Source organism: Helicoverpa zea, chromosome 6, assembly GCF_022581195.2.
Source record: "Helicoverpa zea isolate HzStark_Cry1AcR chromosome 6, ilHelZeax1.1, whole genome shotgun sequence".
NCBI classification, from domain to species: Eukaryota; Metazoa; Arthropoda; class Insecta; order Lepidoptera; family Noctuidae; genus Helicoverpa; species Helicoverpa zea.
Window position 1 is genome coordinate 8,115,701 of NC_061457.1, and position 20,536 is coordinate 8,136,236.

Here is a 20,536-nt window from a genome sequence, read left to right on the forward strand (position 1 = left end):
CAGGTCGTCGACAAGAATCTACGCAATAATTTATTATTCCTTGGGATCGGAAATTATACACCTACGGACCTACTTGAAAGAATCGCATTATTTAATACTTATTAATAATTGTTATAACCAGTTGGCAATTTCTGACGTCCATGAAGAAAATTAAAATACCAGTTTCCAATTATAAGCTGTTCTTGTACCTATGTATTTTAATTTCTTTCGTATTCAATACTATATACTTACGTAAATAGATGTTACATTATTTACTTGTGAAGTGCGATAACTGCATGTATTAATTCCACATTATTTACGTACTTAGGTTTCAAAACAAATGTGGATTGTGTGTATGGCATACAAGTTAATATCCTATTACACGTGCCTATTGTAACCAAAGAATAATTATATAACGGGATCAGTGCAAAACTACTTCCAAGAATAGCTTTTACGAGTCCTGTTGTGTTGTCCAGTTGTTTCGAACAATTTCACTCGGAGAACATTAATTATAATGCACTCAGATAATATCATAATTTGATTTGACACGTTGTTGCTGTCGGTGAACTTGAGCCTTACTTAACTCGCTAAAGTTATCCAACTTAGCAATATTACCTACTGTATGTACTGTACATACCTACATACCTTTATCGACGTATTTCAACTTAAAATAAACAAGCGTTAATCAGATCATAAATATTAATGTCCCGACGTAAATGTAAAAAAAAAAGATTATAAAGTAATACTTTTGAGAATCGTATGTTCAAATTGTACATACTCAAACAGTGCGATAACCTTGGCAGGACAAAGAACAAAGCAGATGTCTTACAAGTGCGTGCTCTAACTGAACGCGAGCGGCCAATGTTGGGAATGTTAGGATTAAACGTACGTTTTATTGCGCCTTAAAACTTACTCAGTATAGCTAGGTAGCTTTATATCCATGTGTAGTCAATACATTAATATTGATATCTATGCATTATTGTGTTACACACACTGATCGATTTGGGTGACGTACCGTTAACAAAATTTTACGTGTGTTACGGTTCTTAACTTTAAATAGCTCATTTATTTTTTGCCTTGTTATGAAATATTCAAACGGAACGGATTAACCAACCCAAAAGCAGCCAACCAGGAGCAATTTTATAAAGGCGTTTTTGACCTCTTCCTAAAATTAACTTAAAGATGTTTCTGCTCTTGCCATTCATTTATTACACAAAACGTAATTTAGAAACGTAAGGCTAAATCAAAGTTCAGTTCCAAGCCGACAGCGAAGACGAGACAACAAAGCCTGCAACAAAGTAACTTATCAAGCTTTTAGTAACAACAATGTACAACTTGATACTAAATCATGTGAGGGTAGACAAGTTCAAATTCAGTAATTTCATTTAGTGTTTTCTAGTGGGTGCACCAGAAATAAGTAAATTCCTCAGACCAATGTGAATTTAGGTCTCGATTTTAACAAGATGTAATTAGTTCAATGGTATAGACGCGTATAAAAGGATAAATGCCCTCATAAACCATATTACAATGTAAATGTGTCGTTGTTAAATGATCACACGGCTTCGCAGCACCTGCGAGACGCTGCACGGCTAGTTAGGTGGCTCGCCCTGACAAGAGCCCGCGTGATACGACGCTCGCAGAACTAGAAATATAGATTGTGTTTTGCAAAACGAGTTGAATGCACCAGTGTGCGCCGTCGCGGCCTTGTCAGTGTGCACACGCACGCCGCAGCGTCGCCCTGTGATAACGACGCCTCTCGCCACTCACCGGTACTCACATTGGCATTCGTTGTTCCATCAGAGGTGTAAACTGCTGAGTAACTCTCCGGCGGAAAGTTGAACTGCACCGATGACATCTCCTCGCGTTTTCACTACACTGACACTGGGCTGGAGCACACAAACACTATGAACTATGACGCGATATGTCCGGCGCCGGGGGTCCCGTTGACTCATTATTCCTTATTGATCAGCGCGTGGCGGATGCGGAGTGCGACATGAGCGCAGACACGGAGGGAGGCCGCGTGAACGCATCGGCACGAAGCCGGCGCCTAACAAACGCGGATTATCGCTCCTTATGCCGATAATGAATAACGTAAACTTCCCGTAAAATTAGTGTTGGTCACCGTGTGCGCCGATTGTGCGCTATCGACAGCGAACCTTATCGCGGAACCGGCCGCGTTGTGACTGGTTATACGAGACGTGTGTATTTGTTGTCAGTTTTAACACTGGAGACTGCGGGTAAGCGCTCCTCATTCCATTATTAAACTTTAGTACCTACACAATGTTCAATAAATAAACAATTGAAGTCGCTGCACATGGACTTAGTGCTGCAAGTACACAATGGACATTGTTAATATATTATCTTCTGATTCAACTTTATACGTTTAAGCTACCGAAAAATTAGCTATTATCATTGAGAATGATTTTATGAATCAATTTCCGGCTTTTGTAAAGTTTTTGATATTTAACGAACGCTTTTAATGCTTCTGTCACACTTACTGACTGAGTACTAAATACAAATAATTTTAACTCAACCGAATAATAGGAAGACACAATAACATTATTCGCACCCATATAAAGCACTGTAGCAGTTCAATTATCACTATCATGGGTAGGTAGGTACTAAAGCTATAAACAGGAAAAATGGTAGATGTTTGTTTAATTGTTCACTTCTTGTTTGGTCACGAGCTGATTATTTCTCTATGGCATACAAAATAACACTTTCGGCCGCGAGCGTTGGCTACAAAGGTCAGTTTGAGTTCAAAGCCTACGACACAACTAGGCCTACACAGACGTCGCCTTAAACCCATGTCGGCATGAAGCCCCTCCACATAGTATGATATGCCGCACCTGCCGGCCAGTTATGCACAACCAACTGCACCTTATATCATTCAAATAAAGCGAATTTTGCTAGGGTGCTTTGGCCAAATTTTGAAATTAACTGACAGGGAATGGAAACGACTATCTGCATATTATATCATGGTTTCAGAAAGAAAATCGCATTCACCCCTTCATTGTTAAAAAGAACAGTACTGAGACTGAGTATCCCAAATCTAATAATAAGTACGTCAAGGGTGTATGAATTTTGTTCCGGTATGAACAATGCGTAAGCAATGGGCGAAACTGAGGAGCGAGGGAAGCGAAACCAACAACACTTTTTTGTTTATATGAATCTTATATTTTTCGTTAAATAATGCAAATAAATAAATGAACTACCTACGCAACACAAAATATTAATTACCATTTTAGTGTTAAACGAATGTCATGCTTTACTAATTAATCATCAATGTAGTTCAATTCATGTACTTGTATTGTTTACTTGCATATCTAATGAGCCGTTTAGGTGATTAACCGGAGGTACTTAATTAATTCAATATCTTATCTATCTCTCATGTGTTATCGTTTTATAACGATATACAAATCAATCGAATCGAGGTAGATATCAACTGTACTTACCACGCACCATTTTGTTTATTCTTAGGTATATATTCTTATACATATATGATTTGTTTTTCTAATTAATGAAAAGCTATTATTAGAATGTTTGCGGTTGTAAATTATTTAGAGAAAGCAGACGGACATAATTTAAAGATAGTAATCTGCTTTCACTATAATAACAGTTTAGGTTATTATTTATTGCATACTAGCTTTTGCCCGCGACTCCTTTCGCGTGGAATAGTAACTTCCGGTAGATTTTTGGTTTGACCAATAGGTAGCGCTATATGTCCGGAATAAATTTTATTTTTATATTTTTTTGTAATAAAAACTATCCTATGTCCTTTCTCAAGTTTCAAACTATATCTGTACCAAATTTCACACAAATCGATTCAGTAGTTTAGGCGTGAAGAAAAGACAGACGGACAGACAGACAGAAAGACAGACAGACAGACAGACAGAGTTACTTTCTCATTTATAATATTAGTTAGGATTTATTCAATCCAAGTCAATAAAGTACCCAAACTAGCCGCCATAATACAAAAGCCTCGAATATAAACGAATGGAGACGCCTCTTACACAACCCTTTTATCTTCATGGAATTCTAATAACGTCTCTTATAGTTCTTTTTATACAAGGGGAAATACGTTCTTCACTTCATCATTTGTCTCGCCTTTTCTAACTTTTTGTATTGGCTTCCAGTATAGCCGGATGCAAATATTGTGGTGTTAACATAATAACTCGTTAGAGATGCAGTTATGCAGGTCATAACATAAACAAATAATCATGGATGATCCTTTGAACACATTTAAAAAACAAAATAAATTCAAAACCATTTATTTCAACATACTTACCATTTAAATACATTCAATGTTTCCAAATGCGGGTCCCACTAATTATCACAAACAATTTCCTAATACTGTTTTGTTAATTAACACATACTTCATTTCATTTGACTGTATCAGTAGAACAACTTAGACTCGATCGAGTCATATGACTTAACATAACAACCAAATCATTAAATGCAAACACGAGATTAACGTATAAAAACATAGTAAAATTCACAAACTCTATTATCAGAATCATATGACTTGGGTAAGTTACAGCATTACAAGCGAATATAATTTTGGCTTATGTTTGCCATCTTAAGCCACCTTAAGAAGGTATTTTGGGGTGATGGTCTGGTCATAAATGCGATATTAATAACTGTATTTTTTTAACCTGTATGAAGTAATTTATATTACAATATGCGGTGGGATATGCTGGAACCATATTTTCTCAGATCTGATAAGGCATGACGACAAATAAATATTTCTGTTGAGAACAGGAATCAGTCAAGTGGTTTGCAGCACGGTATTTGTATAAGTAAGCAGCTGCAACGCCTGCTGTGTGGCGAGGTCTTTCTGTGAGCGCTGCAACCGCTGCAGGGTCGTATGCACCGCTGATGCCACTCCAGCACTCCGCAACACCAGCTTGGCCTACAGAAATAAAGATATGTAAACAATTGAGCACTGACATAATGTGAAAACAATTGATCAGTGAAATGTAACGTTCATTTGTCCGAAATATGTGTGTATATATGGGAATTATGGTACAAAACGATTCGAAAGAAGTAAATATTTAATAATCTGCACATACTTTGTCGCCATGTTTAATATTCTTCTATTCATTATTGACTTTCAAAATCTGAGGCTATAAACTTGAAATTGCGATAGTTCAATCCAAAAGATATTTTTAAACATTGAAACACCCGATAAACCCAGGACTTGGTAATAAAAAAAATGATTTTGTAATTGAGGCTACTTATTGATTTATATCCAATTTTATGTTTATCCAATACATATTCAGATGACATTTAAAAGGCAATGGATTAACGGGGAAATTATTCCTGATCAGATAACTCATTACAACAAGTGGAACACGTTATGAAACATTGTGACTTTGGTCACTTATCTGTTTATGATATCTCTCAGATAAACACTTTCATAATCAAATTAACATATAAACTATTAAGGAGTCAAATAAATATTATACAATTTGAAACTGGAGATAAATAAACTGATAATAATCCGCATATATAATGTAATTGATCCTTCGAAGCAATGTAAATTAATCAAAATCTAGAATCTATGTAGACGCAAAAATTATCTTATCAGAAGATCTTTACATTTGAAATCATAAAAATATATTTTATGACCTCTCAAATATTTAAGTTATATAATGACGTGATGTGAATGTACGATACATTTATTTTAATATCAGTAAGATTTATGAACATTAGACAGAATGGAATTTAGAAAACACTAGTAATTTTTATTCAAATTATGAACTTTTTAGTTTTATTCGTTGCAGAAGATTTATGTTATTGCAAAAGAAACTGACGTATTATATCAGCCCCCTTTGGTCTAATATTCGTTATGCAAAAATATTACACTTTAAGTAGACACGTAATTGCATGAGCGGTTACCTGCATGCGCCAGCATACAATTTGTATACGTTGTATTGTCATACGTGCATCTACATTCGACATTTTTCGAATTCACTTTTTGTATCAACGTTTTCAATAGACAAGTACCATTTGTAGTGATAACCCTCAAAACGTGCTTCTTCGCCTTACCAGGTTAATGGCATGCTACTAATTTTAATTTTGGAAGGCGAATTGCACCCGTAGTGGCGGCATACAAATCCTTGGCTATAAAGGTGTTGGGGTATAAAACGCGCTTGTAAAAGCGTAATCATCCCAAGCAGTACACGCTAGTGTGCAACAGCTGTACAGTGAAGTGAGGTAAAATTTTACTTCCTAGCCAGTTTTTATTTCATAGTCGACAAAAAATTTTGAGTATATCCTGTCTGAGACATAATTTTAGTCTTCCTTCAGAAGCCAGATTTACAATACAGCAGATAATAATGGCGTTCACGGCCGATTTCGGCCACGGCGGCTGTACCCATTCAAGGAGATCAGCCAGCTGCGCAGAACATATTATAGTGCACAAGCATTTGCGCAGACACAGCTTATAATACAGATCATACAGCAGGACTATACTTTGAAACAAGTAGTAATACACTAAAAACAACTATAAAAATCTTACTTTGTGATTATTAGCAGCCAAAGCCCAGACGGCGCGGGCGGCCGACACCACCTCCGCAGTATCACCAGCCAGGAGTGTGCCCGCCATCAGTTCTAGTAATTCCGCTGTAATATAATGATCAAATTGTAACTCATCTCTGTAATGAATGTGGAAGAGGGCCTACTATTTCGTACTGGTAATATTTATATTTCTAGGGTTTAACCACGTTGAATTCATGCATTGACATTGCTTATTGGAAAAGTTACAAAAACTTGCCGTAAAAAGATGAGTGGAGATGTCATAAAGCAGGTAACCCTACTTGCTTTAAAAGTGACCAAAACGAGCACTTACTGGAACTATAGTTCGGCCATTCAGAGAATGCGTTCCTGACACGTCGCGATTGAACTGACGACGTAACTTTGCAATGGCGTTGCAGTTACGATAAAAATATTTTTGCTGGTTGTTTACCGTTTTAACAATTGAGGAGCATTAAAACAACATTATTATATCAATAATCAATGAATGTAGTTACGTCGTCAGTTCAATCGCGACGTGTCAGGAACGCATTCTCTGAATGGCCGAACTATAATGAGGCGTTTGGGGCTTCTTTTCAAGTCAAAACCAATCTGTCAAAGATGGGTCTTGATTGATTGTTGATTTTATTTAATAAAAAATTGGAGGGTTCCACAGAAGGTTTATGTGGGCGGAACTAGTACCGTTCCTCTTCAAGCGAACAGCCGCATTTTGGCGCGTTACTTAGAAGAGTTTCCCCGCTCGTCATCGTTCTCCGTGGTTGAGATATATAGTTATAGTAAGTTCAACTCAGTCTTGCGCGCGGCCTTATGTGTGGGTAACCCTTGTACATACACAGTGACTTTGTGTGCGTGACAAGAGGTACAGTCGGGTACAAATACAGTTATTTAGGGGTTACGGCTGTTTAAAGAAAATCAGTTATTACGTAATTTAATGTTTATTTATTTATAATGATTCTGAATCGCTACTTGAAAAATCAAATGATGAATTTTCGGATTCGCTACTCTCACCGAGGTAAATTATAAATTTTGACTCCATGTCAAAATGTCTATAGTATTTTTCTTTTTTCTTTTGTACATGTCGACAAGTATTACCCAACATCCCTTCATCAATATGACTTAAACGTTCATTTATGAGTTTCATTATTTCCGTCTTATTTTGGTCGACATTGTGCGAAGCAATATTATTTTTTAAAATTCCCCACACATTTTGTTTACATTATTATACTAGATTATACGTCTTTTTACATTCTTAGTCCACTTTTATTTATTGTCCGCGTACCCCGAGATCTAGAAAATATGTAAGGAGTATTTAATTCATCTTAGATATTTCACCTCATTTATTTCTTAGATACTGTCAACGTCAATTTGAAAAAACTTATGAGAAAATAATGAAAAACTGTAAAATGTAATAATAAAAAGCTTTGAATGTTGTTTCATTTTTTGAAACGCTACCTGACTCCTTAAACATTTTCTCCGTGAAGAACTAGACATTTTCGTAAACGACTGTACCCATAACAAAAAGCGATAAGAACACGTCATGCTCGGACGACGTCACTGTCACACGAATGAAAGTTGTATATTTACAAGCCGACGCACACATAGGGCCGCGCGCAAATCTGAGTTGAACTATCTATACCAGACTGCAGGAAGGTGTTGCGATGGTGGTGCGCGGCATGCGCGAGGGCCGGCATGAGCTTGGCGCGAGCAGCCCCCGGCAGCGCGCACAGCGGCGCCGACGCGGGCGCCAGCGCCAGCAGCGCCGCGCCGCCCTCCGCGTGGCGCGCCGCGCGCTCCATGAGGCGCGCCCAGCCCGCCGCCGCCGCGCCCGCGCCGCGCACGCGAGCGCGGATGCAGAGCCGGTACATGCCCGATATCACCTCGCTCTGGACACATCGCACATATTTTAGATGGCTTCGTTTATAGACCACTGTTGGGGCAGGTTCAGTTCTCGTTTTCCTCTCCGAAGCTAGTAATTACCGCCTTGCGCATGGGCAATATAGTAAAATAATCCTGTACTCTCTGTGGACATAACATCGTTATTTTTATTTTTAGATAGAAAAAAAAATATTATAATTTTGACGCAATTTTTTTGTCAGGAATATAAGGTTTTCTGCAGTCAAAGTGGTACCTTGAGCAGTATAGTCCTGCAGTGGTGGTGCGGCACGAGGCGGCGCAGCGCGTGCAGACACAGCAGCAGCAGCGCGGGCGAGCGCGACGGCGAGCACAGCGCCGCCTCGCGCGCGCACAGCGCACACACCTCCGCCGCCAGCGTGCGTGTGCCCACACACGCGCACATCGCGCCCCATGCTGATAACAACGATAGCAACAATGTTACATTCAATTTGTTACCTAGGTCTAGAATATTTTTTCCGATCTAAAACCTAGTACGAGGTAGCCGGTAAATCCATAACCATTCTAGGCCACATTAAATTCACAAATCCGTTTTCAGTAGTTTCGGAGCTTAGAGAGCGGCAAATTCGGGACCACCGTTCTAAATTCGAACAGAGCGTTTGAGTGAGCACGCTACCAGTTTTCGTTGGAGCCTGAGTTCCAGCGGGGCGGCCAGGTTTGTGGACCAATCAGAGGCCGTCATTCAAAAGTAAATGACATCACGTCACATCACGCCCTGTTGCACGCCCCACCATACTGAATTTGCGGCCTCAGGTACAAACAAACGAAACAATGTTCCCTTTTATATATTACTAGACGTTTTTCCACGGGTTCGTGTGCATCCCGTGGGAACTACTGCATGTACCGGGATAAAATATTGCCTGTAGCACTTAGGAACATTGTATATTCAGTGAAAGAATTTTTGAAATCCGTCCAGCAATTCCAAAGATTACCTCCTCATCCCAAACTTACAAATTTTACCTCTTTATAATATTAGTACAGTTCTAGTAATTAAAAAAAAAAAAAAACAAAATACCTTTCGGACAATCGTTAGTGAACGTATAGATGAGATGCATGACAGCATGTCGCAGTTGATCGGTCATCATACACCAGGGCCACAGTCTATTCAATGAGACCGTCAAGTTGTTGTCCACGAAGTTTTCCTTAGCCGGTTGACACTCCAGCATCAGGCAATCAATGACGATCAAGAGCCAGGCCAATGTACGCAGCACAGGGTTCTGAATAAAACAAAACATTATGTATTTCGAACACATACCTGCATTATGTATGATTAAATCGCACGTTAAATGAATTAAATATATGAAATAATGTTTTTCCTTTAAATGGTCTCAAGGGAAATATTTATGTGAACTAAAATTATTAAGCAGTTAAAGAAGGCGAAAGTGGACCAAAATTTACACTTGTTTTGTTGTATGACGTGCGGGGTATGGTAATGATTTTTATAAGGGTCATTGTCAACATATGTCCATTGCTTATTCACAAGATGAAAATATATAAGTTCATTGAACTGGTCTGATTTTATAAGAATAATTAACTCACCATAAATTGATCTCTAAGAAAGCACAAAAATAATTATAAATGTAGTTTTTACATTGCATATTTTTAGTTTGAAAGGTTTAGTTTCATGCTAAATAGTTTCATGAAAAGTTTAGCTGTTTTATTTATTACTAGCTTCTGCCCGCGACTTCGTACGCGGATCCTGTCCTTTATGCCAGCGACTACGGGGTCAGGAAAATCACTTGAACTTGAAAAATTGACTTGAAAACAACGGAATACGCATAGCCATTAGAAATGTTCCATATATTTAATTTTTGTACTTTAACGGCAAAAGCACAGCAGACTAAACAAAACGCTGAGAACTGAACCGCAATGGACGTGACCATAGGGATAAAAGTAGTGATTCTTATTAGTCCGCATTTAAATTGTGTGTGGCAAAAATATTACACGCATTATTACGTAAAAAAACATTACATGTTACTGAGATGACAAAGTCGTGATGACTTAGTGGAAGTCGTGGTGGTTTAGTGGGTAGAGAACCAATCTCTCAAGTATGAGCGTGCGTCTTTGATTCCAGGTCTGGCAAGTACCTGCCAATGCAACTTTTCTAAGTTCGTATATACTTTTTATTTTATTTTATTTTATTTTATTTTAAGAAGGCTTACAGACTAATAACATAATATGTAACAAAAATATATTTTCCAGTTGCTAATAACAAGCCTCCACAGATATATAATATTAACGATGAACTATTGTAATGCCTGAATGTGTTTTTTCTTTTTTTTTTTAATTATTAATATTATTTATTTGCTACGTGTGTATTTGAGTACCACCAGACAGTGCTTCATTCCCAAAAAATGATTTAGCTAAAAGTTTCCTTGCTACTTTCGTTTTAGTGCAAAATAAGTCAATATCATGCTCACGAGATAATTCATTAAAGCAACGAGCGCTTCTAATAAGGTAAGCATTACGCCTATAATTAGTGGAGGTGGAAGGCACACTCAGTAATGGCCTCCATCGCAACCCAATAAGGTTAGCTTTAAATTCAAGTTTTGAAACGAGCTCAGAGCAGTCAATCGATCCATTCGCTATCTTCGTTAAGAAACATATATCATTGATGAGCCGCCTGTAATCTAGTGGTAAAAAATGGTATTTCTTACATCGTTGCACATAACCTATAGATATTCGGTGCGCTTTGTAATCGAGATATCTAAGGAACTTTTTCTGGATACCCTCAATACGCAGCTTATAGATCTCATATTGAGGGTTCCAGACTTGAGATGCATACTCCAAGTGACTGCGTACGAACGAACAATATAAAACCTTGATTGGTTTCAGAGAACGGAAACAGGCTGAGGCTCTAATTATAAACCCTAATGCTTTCGCAGCTTTTTTTACAATACCCTCAATGTGTTGATCAAATAGTAATTTGCTATCTTGTATAATGCCTAAATCCCTGATACTGTCAACTTTACATAAAGCGTGTTGGTTAAGAGTATAGGTTGCATTCACCGTAGACTTCTGACGCGTGAAGGTCATATGGAAGCATTTAGACACGTTTAGCTGTAGCAGATTACGTGCGCAGTACTCCTCAAATCTATTAAGATCAGCTTGCAACTGCTGAGTATCAGAGATGCCACGTATAATTTTATGAACCTTCATGTCGTCAGCATATAGTAATACATAAGAATGCTTGAAGCAGTACGTATATTTTGGATACCAATGACCGTTATTTGGAGGGGATGTTAAACTGTAGGTTCCGGCTGTCATTGAACATTCTTGGCAGTCGTTATGGGTAGTCAGAAGCCAGTAAGTCTGACCAGTTTTACTGAGGGGTGTTGGGTTGAGCGGTTAACCGGGTTGTGGAGGTCAAATAGGCAGTCGCTCCTTTTAAAACACTGGTACTCAGTTGCATCGTGACTGGAAGTCGACCCTAACATAATTGGGACAAAGGCTCTTGAGATAATAACGACAATAATAATGAGATATAAGCATCGCCGGACATCTGAGGCTGATGACGGGGAGTAGCGACCCCGCGGGGCATATATACTGAGTTCTCCAGGGAGAGTATACTGTCCCCCATCTCCGGCCGGTCGGAGTGAACCATGACGGGGGTAGGTCTCACGCCTCTGGCTTGGCTTGACCATCCAGAGTGGAGTCGCTTGAGCAGGGTTAGTAGCCCTGCTCGGAGGATAGGTGCCTCGTGGTAAGTGACCCACAGGGAGCGCGTAATCTGCGTTTAAAATCCGCCGAGGTATCCTCACACTTCAGCCGCTCATTCCCTGTTGCCCTTTTGTTGCTATTCAGTTACAGATTCCCGGGGGCCCAGTAAGTGAGCTGGCGAGTCTCCACCTGCCATTTTTACATGTATCTAATACATTGTCATCGGCAGGTGCCATAGTTCCCGTAGTTTCCCCATTCCTAGTCCATTAGCATCCCATCACAATAGCCCAAGTAGTATTCATCCACAGTTAGCAATGGTACAGCACAGATTATCTTTTTTTTAACGACGTTCGCCGGGGATTGTCCTTGGGTTCATTTCTATAGTGTATAAAGGGATAATTGTCGGTTTTGTGTCACCATTTCATTAAAGTTGTCTCAAAAGGGCTTCAGCGTGTTGGCTTTGGCCTCACGTTTGCCTCCCAAAAATTCGGAAATCTGTAGTCCCGAGGTCTGGAAGAGACATACAAAATAATAATGAGATATATATAACGCAAAAAATTCGGAGAGTGGGGGCTCGTGACGCCACGTCTAGGTATGTAAAATTTGTACTAAGCAGTGACTTAACACAAAATTCAAGCGTGTTATATCTTCGTTATTATTTGTTTGTGAGAAGGAAAAAAGAAAAAATACGTGTCCATTATTTTAGGGTTATCTAAAAGACGGACTAATTACTTTTTTTGATTCACCATACCTATTTCATAACATTCATTTCTATACATTTCAAGTGTAGTATTGCTTTTGAAGTTCCACATCAGGTGTTCCAGATCTTCGATGTTTATACGTCAAAATAGAGAGTGCTTATCAGATTGAACCGCTTTTGCTAAAACGTCATATCTTTATAAGCTATAGTCTAGCTGGGCTCCTGGGTTTCCACATCAGGTGTTTTACATCTTCAATTTTTATAAGTCAACAGAGAGTGCTTATCAGATTGAACAACTTTTGCTAAAACGTCATAGGTACCTCTATATGCTATAGTCTAGCTGGGCCCCTGGAGTTCCACATCAGGTGTTTTAGATCTTCAATTTGTATAAGTCAATAGAAAGTGCTTATCAAATTGAACAACTTTTGCTAAAACGGCATACCTGTATATGGTACAGAGAAGCTGGGCTCTTGGGGTTCCACATCAGGTGTTCCAGATCTTCAAATTTATTATCTCAGCTGAAAATGCTCATCACATGAAACAATTTTTGCCATGGCACCATTTTTGTATCTCTTATAGTTTTGTTGGTCTGTTGGTGTTCTGCATCAGGTCTTCAAGTTTCGAAGATAAATTATAGCCTATATGTTGACCAGGCTTAATACTGACACAACAAAGAAAAAATCATTGAAATCCGTTCAGTAGTTCGGAAGATTAGCGTGTACAAACAAACAGACATACAGACATACAGACAGAATTTTTTTTTTGGATTTGTGCTCCATTACTGTTTCTAAACCCCACCCAATTATTATTTTTTTAATATATTCAATGTACAGACACAGTTTTTTTCCAGATTTATTATATGTATAGATTATTATTTTAAGAAGTTTTAATTACTAATTAGTTTGACCTTTCTGTTACATCAAAACATTTTTGAAAATTTACACATATTTGGTAAAAGGACACTTGGAGTACCTACCTAAATTGATGTCTGGCTAACCATTTAAAAAGCTAAATATTCATAGAAGATTCTCTCTCATAAGCTCCCATTTTTAGGGTTCCGTAGCCAAAATGGCAAAAACGGAACCCTTATAGTTTCGTCATGTCCGTCTGTCCGTCTGTCCGTCTGTCACAGCCGATTTACTCGGAAACTATAAGTACTACAGTGATGAAATTTGATGGGAATATGTGTTGTATGAACCGCTACAAAAATATGACACTAAATAGTAAAAAAAAGAATTGGGGGTGGGGCCCCCCATACATGTAACTGAGGGATGAAATTTTTTTTTTCGATGTACATACCCGTGTGGGGTATCAATGGAAAGGTCTTTTAAAATGATATAAAGTTTTCTAAAAAACATTTTTCTTAAAGTGAACGGTTTTTGAGATATCAGCTCTCAAAGTCGTAAAAAGTATGTCCCCCCCCCTCTATTTTTATAACTACGGGGTATAAAATTCTAAAAAAAATAGAGGTGATGCATGCTAATTAACTCTTTCAACGATTTTTGGTTTGATCAAAGTATCTCTTATAGTTTTTGAGATAGGTTGATTTAACTGTAATTTACGGAACCCTTCGTGCACGAGTCCGACTCGCACTTGGCCGGTTTTTTTTTATTAATACAAACACCACTAACATGATTAGCATTCTTGATAACATCGAGCGGCTTGCCCAGCATGGTGAGATGGTCCCTCACGGCCTGTAGAGTAGCGAGTAGCATCTCGGGCAGGCGTCTGTGCACCGCATACTGACGGCTGCGCCCGCTCACAGACAGCACGGATGCCATGCACGAACATACCCGCACCCAGCGCTCGTCTGTGGAGAGCAATTTTATTTCTTTATACTAGCTTTCGCCCGCGGTCCGTAGCCGGATGGTGACAAAAACTATCCTAGAACCTTCTCCCGGGTCTAAGTTACCTCCCCTCTAATTTTCAGCCAAATCAGTCAAGCCGTTTTCATGTTATGTCGTGACAACGAAAAGCGGGTTTCATTTTTGTATATACAGATTACAGAGTCAGTTCATCTTCATCACCATCATCATATCAGCAAATTGGCGGCCAGTGCAGTTCCAAAAAGTTATGTTTCTAAAATCAAATTATAAGAGCATGTATGTGTAGGAGCATTCTGAATGGAATGGGTTTTTTTTTCTTAATCAAGTGTCAAACGTCTGTTTAACTTTTTGTATAACCATAAGATGCATTCCATTTTTTAAAGAATGTTTTTAAATACCCATGGTTGGCTAGGTAAAAGTTATCGAAATAGGTAAATGATCCCACACAGCTAGGCTCTAATTTCATACAAAACTATAAAACGTTTTATTTTCTTTTTGGAATATGATTCACAAATACATATTTTTAAGAACACCATGTTATTTAGTTAAATTATATAACAAGATCTGCAAAGCCTTTTTCAGTCTAATACAAATCGTATACCCAATACATGTAGACGTCAAACGTAACTGACCAATGAAACATGATAACCATCATTATAAATAGATAGCTTTGTCCATAAGAAAATATAATTACAGTCATTCAACAACATGAACGTAAGCAGACAGTATAAATCAGATTAAATACTACGATTATTTATTATTTATCGTTACATAAAGAAGATCCATTCTGTCGCTGCCATGTAATAGCTGTAAGTTACCGATGTCTATCAATTAATATTTCTAGAGTACTACGTAAATGGAACACTAACAAGACTCGTTGATGTCCATGCGCACATCAGTTTATTTTGAATTATGTTAGATTCAATTAGCATGCCGATATCATTTAGAACACGGACATAAACAACAATAGACTAAATAAACACGCAATTCATTTATTCTTATCTACGTTTTGATGAAGTTCCTATTATTTCGTAAGACAAAAGCTGTATAAGGAATGTGCTGTTGATTAAATCTACTATACCTACATATATCCAGTTAAATTAGTAGTTTTTTTAATCCAAACTAATATTATAAATGCGAAAGTAACTCTGTCTGTCTGTCTGTCTGTCTGTCTGTCTGTCTGTCTTTTCTTCACGCCTAAACTACTGAACCGATTTGTGTGAAATTTGGTACAGACATAGTTTGAAACTTGAGAAAGGACATAGGATAGTTTTTATTACAAAAAAAATATATATATATATACATATATTCCGGACATATAGCGCCATCTATTGGTCAAATCAAAAATCTGCTGGTAGTCACTATTCCACGCGAACGAAGTTGCGGGCAAAAGCTAGTCTTATATATAAAAATGAATTGTTGTTCGTTAGTCTTACTAAAATTCGAGAATGGCTGAACCGATTTGGCTCATTTTGGTTTTAAAATGTTTGTAGAGGGCCAGGGAAGGTTTAAACGATAACGAAGTTCGCGGGATCAGCTAGTGTGTAATAATTAAGTGCCTGATGAAGTGATGAATTATAATCCGAATGATATTAGGGAACAATGGATGTTCTGAAACAAGTTGAGCCAGCCACGTAGGACATATTATAGTGCACAAACGTTTGTCTACACAGGTGGTCTCTATTTCCTCAAACTCATGGTCCCGAGTCCATATTTCGGCCAGATACGTAAATGGAACCCGTCAAATGCCATCTCACATGACGGTGACACTTCATGCTTACTGGCTCACTGCATAAATTCTTTAAAATATATCCAAATTAAAATTCAAAATACCATACCTTCACTAGACTCATACGTCTTATTCTCCGTCGACAACTTCTGGTACAGCACTATCAAAGCTTTGAACATTTCCTCTGCCAAGTACTCGGGTTGACATTCATTGGATCTCACACTGTCCCCATCACCGCGGTTCTGCGGTCCCTCCCAATAGGGGGACTTTAGGTTATCGTAGAATTCTGAACATGTGTCGTCGTTTGTTCTGTCTGCGTGTTTCTTTTGTGACATGGACTGTGCTAGGTGAGTGAGGCAGTAGAGTGCTGCGTCTTGTAGTTCTGTAATGTTAGAGATATTATATATAGAAGGTATGATATTGTTTGATAGGCATACGATACAGAAGTCCAATTACAGAATTGGATGTTGTTGTACCTATGTATACGGAAAAATATTTTTTTATATGTATTGGTTGGTTTCACAACAAATGCGCCATCGTGAAGACAGACTGTACAGCCGTAGAGAAAAAAAATCTGATGAAATCCCAGTTATAGAAATAGTGCCGTAACTATACTTTTATAAGCTATTTATATTTTTCTGGTTTTGGGACCGGCACCGCGTAGAAAAAGCTTAAGCTCATTTTTTATACGACAATGTATTTTCATCAAATTACCAATTTCATCACTTTCCAAGCACTGCAGCAGTAAATGGAAGAAGTCTGTGGAATGCATGTCTTTGAGGAATTGCCACACGGTGTCAACTGCTGCCTTCTCCTCCAATAACGAGGCCAGCAGTGACATGCCCTGCGCACGCGCAACTAAGCAGTCCTCTTCCTTCTCACCTGCAAAAGAGACCGATATATTTTTAGTAACTAAGCAAAAATAATAATAAGTCTTCTAATAATTTTGTATCTAAAATAGGATTTGGTTATATTCTATGCTTTTATTTTGAATAGAATCAAAAAGCTTAATTGACTTGTTTGCCATTCCGATTTAATTGACTTGTTTGACGCAGTTACTAATTATATATTGTGCAATAGAAAAAAACTGAAAGGATTATTATAATTGAGCACGATATCGATGGGTGAACTGCTTCATATTAGATCTCTTCGAATAATTTGAGTTGAAAATTAAAATGATATAGCATAAAATATCTATGTAGGTTCCTTGTTCCCATAGTAACCAACTACATCAAACTCAGCATTATAAAAAAATGCTGCTTATCAAGGTAAATACACGACTGCTAAGTCAACTTCATGTCTTGATTCACAAGTCAATAAACTAAGACCTAAGACAACAATATTTTCTTTGTTGAAGGCACACGTTATTTGCCAAAGAGGATTAATATCCCTCCTCCAAAGTACACGATAAAGTTAAGTGTTTTCCTTGAAATCTATCCCTTAAGTGTTCTTTTTAAAACCTAAGACTACATTGATAAAACTCAGCATATTTAAACAGTCCGTCATAATTCCGGAAAGATTCTGATAACATTTATGTACATTTCCGAGGATAGTCGATAGATACAGGATTTATTCAACTTTGTACAATTCTTCTACCACTTATTGCATGTAAATAATACGAATAAATCGTAAACACCGGGGTCCATATACCGGCACAGTTCAGTATCCGGTAGGGGTAGATAAGTTACAATAATGATACCTATTAGGTAGGTGTTTTAACTTTTCCTCTCACATCATTCGTGTCCCAAGATAATTACGAACAACACACCTCATTAAAGAAAGTAACTCACCTTCTCCAAGAGGTGTTAAAGTCATTAGCAAGTTGTGAAGACAGTCCTTAGTGATGGCGAGCGATAGACGGACACATTTGTAGTCCGTCACAGCCAAGAGACACCGACTAGTCGCGCCACGAACTTCGTATGTTTCTTTATTGTCATCACCGGTCCACGAAACACATCTGTCGAGATTATATCAAAAGTATTAAAGCGGCTGCCTTATACTAGTAGGTACATTTTCGCCAATCAGATAGATTGATTGGGTGATCAATAGGAAGAATTTTTAATAAGCGCCCAAGTGTGTGCGCAAAACTCATAGCCTTTCTACATTCCTTCACTTTCCTCGTAGTCTAACTAATGGTGCTCAAAACAACACAAAAGAGAGATCTAGAGAATAATTATACCTCACCAGAATGATCGATCATTCATATAAGAAATTGAACAATAACTATTTTATCATCTTTCAACATACCACTACTGTGAGGGAAAAGGACCCTTTGTATTTTCGTCACCATTTACGGCGACAGTTGACTTACTTCAGGAAAAATGAATAGGTATTTGTAAGAGACAAATATTTATATACTGCGTATTTAATTTGACAAACAACAAATTTTAATTCGGTTTTAAGACCGACCACATAATATGTATACCTGCGATCAAGTGCGAATATTCGCACGGGCTAATGTTTATCATTACTTAGTACTTGCGACTCATTAGTCAACAATGTTAAGACGTACGTTGCACCAAGTTGCACGTAGGTACCTATTAAAGAATTTATTATTCCTTTATTATAATTGTAATCCTCCGCTACTTTCAATATGAAATACTTATAGTTAGCTTTATGTTTACAATTTTACAGAAAAAAGAGTATCGTATGATTTCAAGATTGCAGAAATATGTCATTAAATATCAGTTTTAAAAATAAACTATTTAAAATTATTTCAGTACCGTTGTAATGCGATCTTTGCAGTTACTAGAAATAGAACCTGCGGCAAACGATAAAAGGGCGGAAGTATTAGTACCTTCTAATGGCTTTGCGACTTAGACGCTTGATGATCGACGGCGTATCTAATTAGCTTGTACTCGCCTGCTTGTAACGATTGGTCATAGACCTAAGGGACGTAAATTCATTATACAAGAATGTCACAGAAAAAATAATAAAATTTCTTTTATCCACTTTTTTTATCAATCATCAAATTATATTAACGAGTGCAAATCACAAAGTATTGAGCTGTAGATAGCAGAATCATGTAAGCCTGCAGACTTATCCTTTAGACATGTTTTTGTTCCGAGCCCATTGCATGTTACAGGCTCATAACATTAATACAATTTTTTTCTTTGCAAAAAACACTAATTCGCTAAAACAATTTGTGCTATTGTTGTCGTTTGTGAACACTATTTCTGTGCTAGGCAAGTACATGTTTGTGGTTAGTGCATAAATAACTCTTACTCATGTCTTGTATTGTTTGAATAGTTTTCTTTGTTTACTACTCAACAAAAATGTAGGTAGATTCATAGAGGCGAGTAACTATTGGGGAAGTCCCTCTTCTTCAGGAACCACTTGAAAATATTCTCTAAACCTGTGCTACTCAGAAGCTTGCTATCTATAGCACTTCTCATAACAATATCTTTGATAAAACATAGGTAATTTCTGAGAACAAGTGCATAGTCGTAATTTCAACAGGATTTCACACAATTTCTTCGAACTATTTCCGTTGTAGTTGTAACACTAAAGTTTTGCAGTGCATCCGCTGTTTAACGGGTGCTTGGAAGCTGTAATGGTTTCATTCGTGTTCTGAGAATGTTGGTACCTGAACAAGAGTCTGTATAATCCTCGTTCGTTCCAGGCTTGTACGGGGCAGTGTGTGAACGCGCTAACATTGTGCAGTGCGTTGGCGAGCGCCGTGACGAGCGCGCCGGTGGGCGGCGGCCGCGCTTTCAGCAACTCTTGCGACGGCGACACGTACTCATCAACACCCTTCTGCGCGCGAACCTCTAGCTCCGCCCGACGCTCCAATAGAGTTAACGACACATTCGCTTCTAGAACATAACATTCAACTATATTAGGTAAACACAATACTGATAATCAATATAGTTCCCTATCTATACATCAGTAGGCACTTAATTGATAACAGGACGCTAGTGATTAAATATTTATAGTGATTAAAATATTTGAAACATGAATATGATTTAGATTTAGCATAGCTTTCCCGTTTGCATTTACTGGCATGCTTATCTATTAAGAAACAAGGCAAGCCAATGTTCCGGATCTTAACATTTACTCGTCTTACAGTTATACTTACATAAAAGGTACATAATCTAATCTTAACGTTGTTATTATTTATTATCATTGATAAATAAATTGCGAATCAATACGTTACGCATGTGTTTGGTTCACTTTATCTTACAAGGATGAACT

The 20,536-nt window shown here is 37.8% G+C and overlaps 2 protein-coding genes and 1 long non-coding RNA gene across 4 annotated transcripts in view; 1 reads left to right on the forward strand and 2 right to left on the reverse strand.

Moving 5' to 3' along the window:
- The window catches only part of LOC124631084 (inositol-trisphosphate 3-kinase homolog), an 80,537-nt gene extending 78,456 nt beyond the window's left edge, over positions 1-2,081 (reverse strand). Inside the window, exon 1 of one of the 2 annotated variants that reach the window (XM_047165247.1) lies at positions 1,757-2,081. In XM_047165247.1, the coding sequence (XP_047021203.1) occupies positions 1,757-1,834 (78 nt within the window). In that variant the 5' untranslated portion in view covers positions 1,835-2,081. The remainder of the gene's footprint in view (positions 1-1,756) is intronic. The other variant, XM_047165248.1, reaches the window with a different exon arrangement.
- On the forward strand, positions 2,081-20,440 carry LOC124631086. The gene is made up of 2 exons (XR_006984475.1): positions 2,081-2,216; positions 19,965-20,440. It is a non-coding gene; the product is annotated as an uncharacterized LOC124631086 (long non-coding RNA).
- The window catches only part of LOC124631082 (rotatin-like), a 42,489-nt gene continuing 26,187 nt past the window's right edge, over positions 4,235-20,536 (reverse strand). The window contains exons 24-33 of the mRNA XM_047165245.1: positions 19,929-20,157; positions 18,133-18,299; positions 17,057-17,224; positions 16,452-16,724; positions 14,419-14,597; positions 9,443-9,644; positions 8,645-8,823; positions 8,153-8,399; positions 6,503-6,606; positions 4,235-4,891 (exon numbers count right to left, since the gene is read on the reverse strand). Coding sequence (XP_047021201.1) covers positions 4,748-4,891; positions 6,503-6,606; positions 8,153-8,399; positions 8,645-8,823; positions 9,443-9,644; positions 14,419-14,597; positions 16,452-16,724; positions 17,057-17,224; positions 18,133-18,299; positions 19,929-20,157 — 1,892 coding nt within the window. The 3' untranslated portion in view covers positions 4,235-4,747. The remainder of the gene's footprint in view (positions 4,892-6,502; positions 6,607-8,152; positions 8,400-8,644; positions 8,824-9,442; positions 9,645-14,418; positions 14,598-16,451; positions 16,725-17,056; positions 17,225-18,132; positions 18,300-19,928; positions 20,158-20,536) is intronic.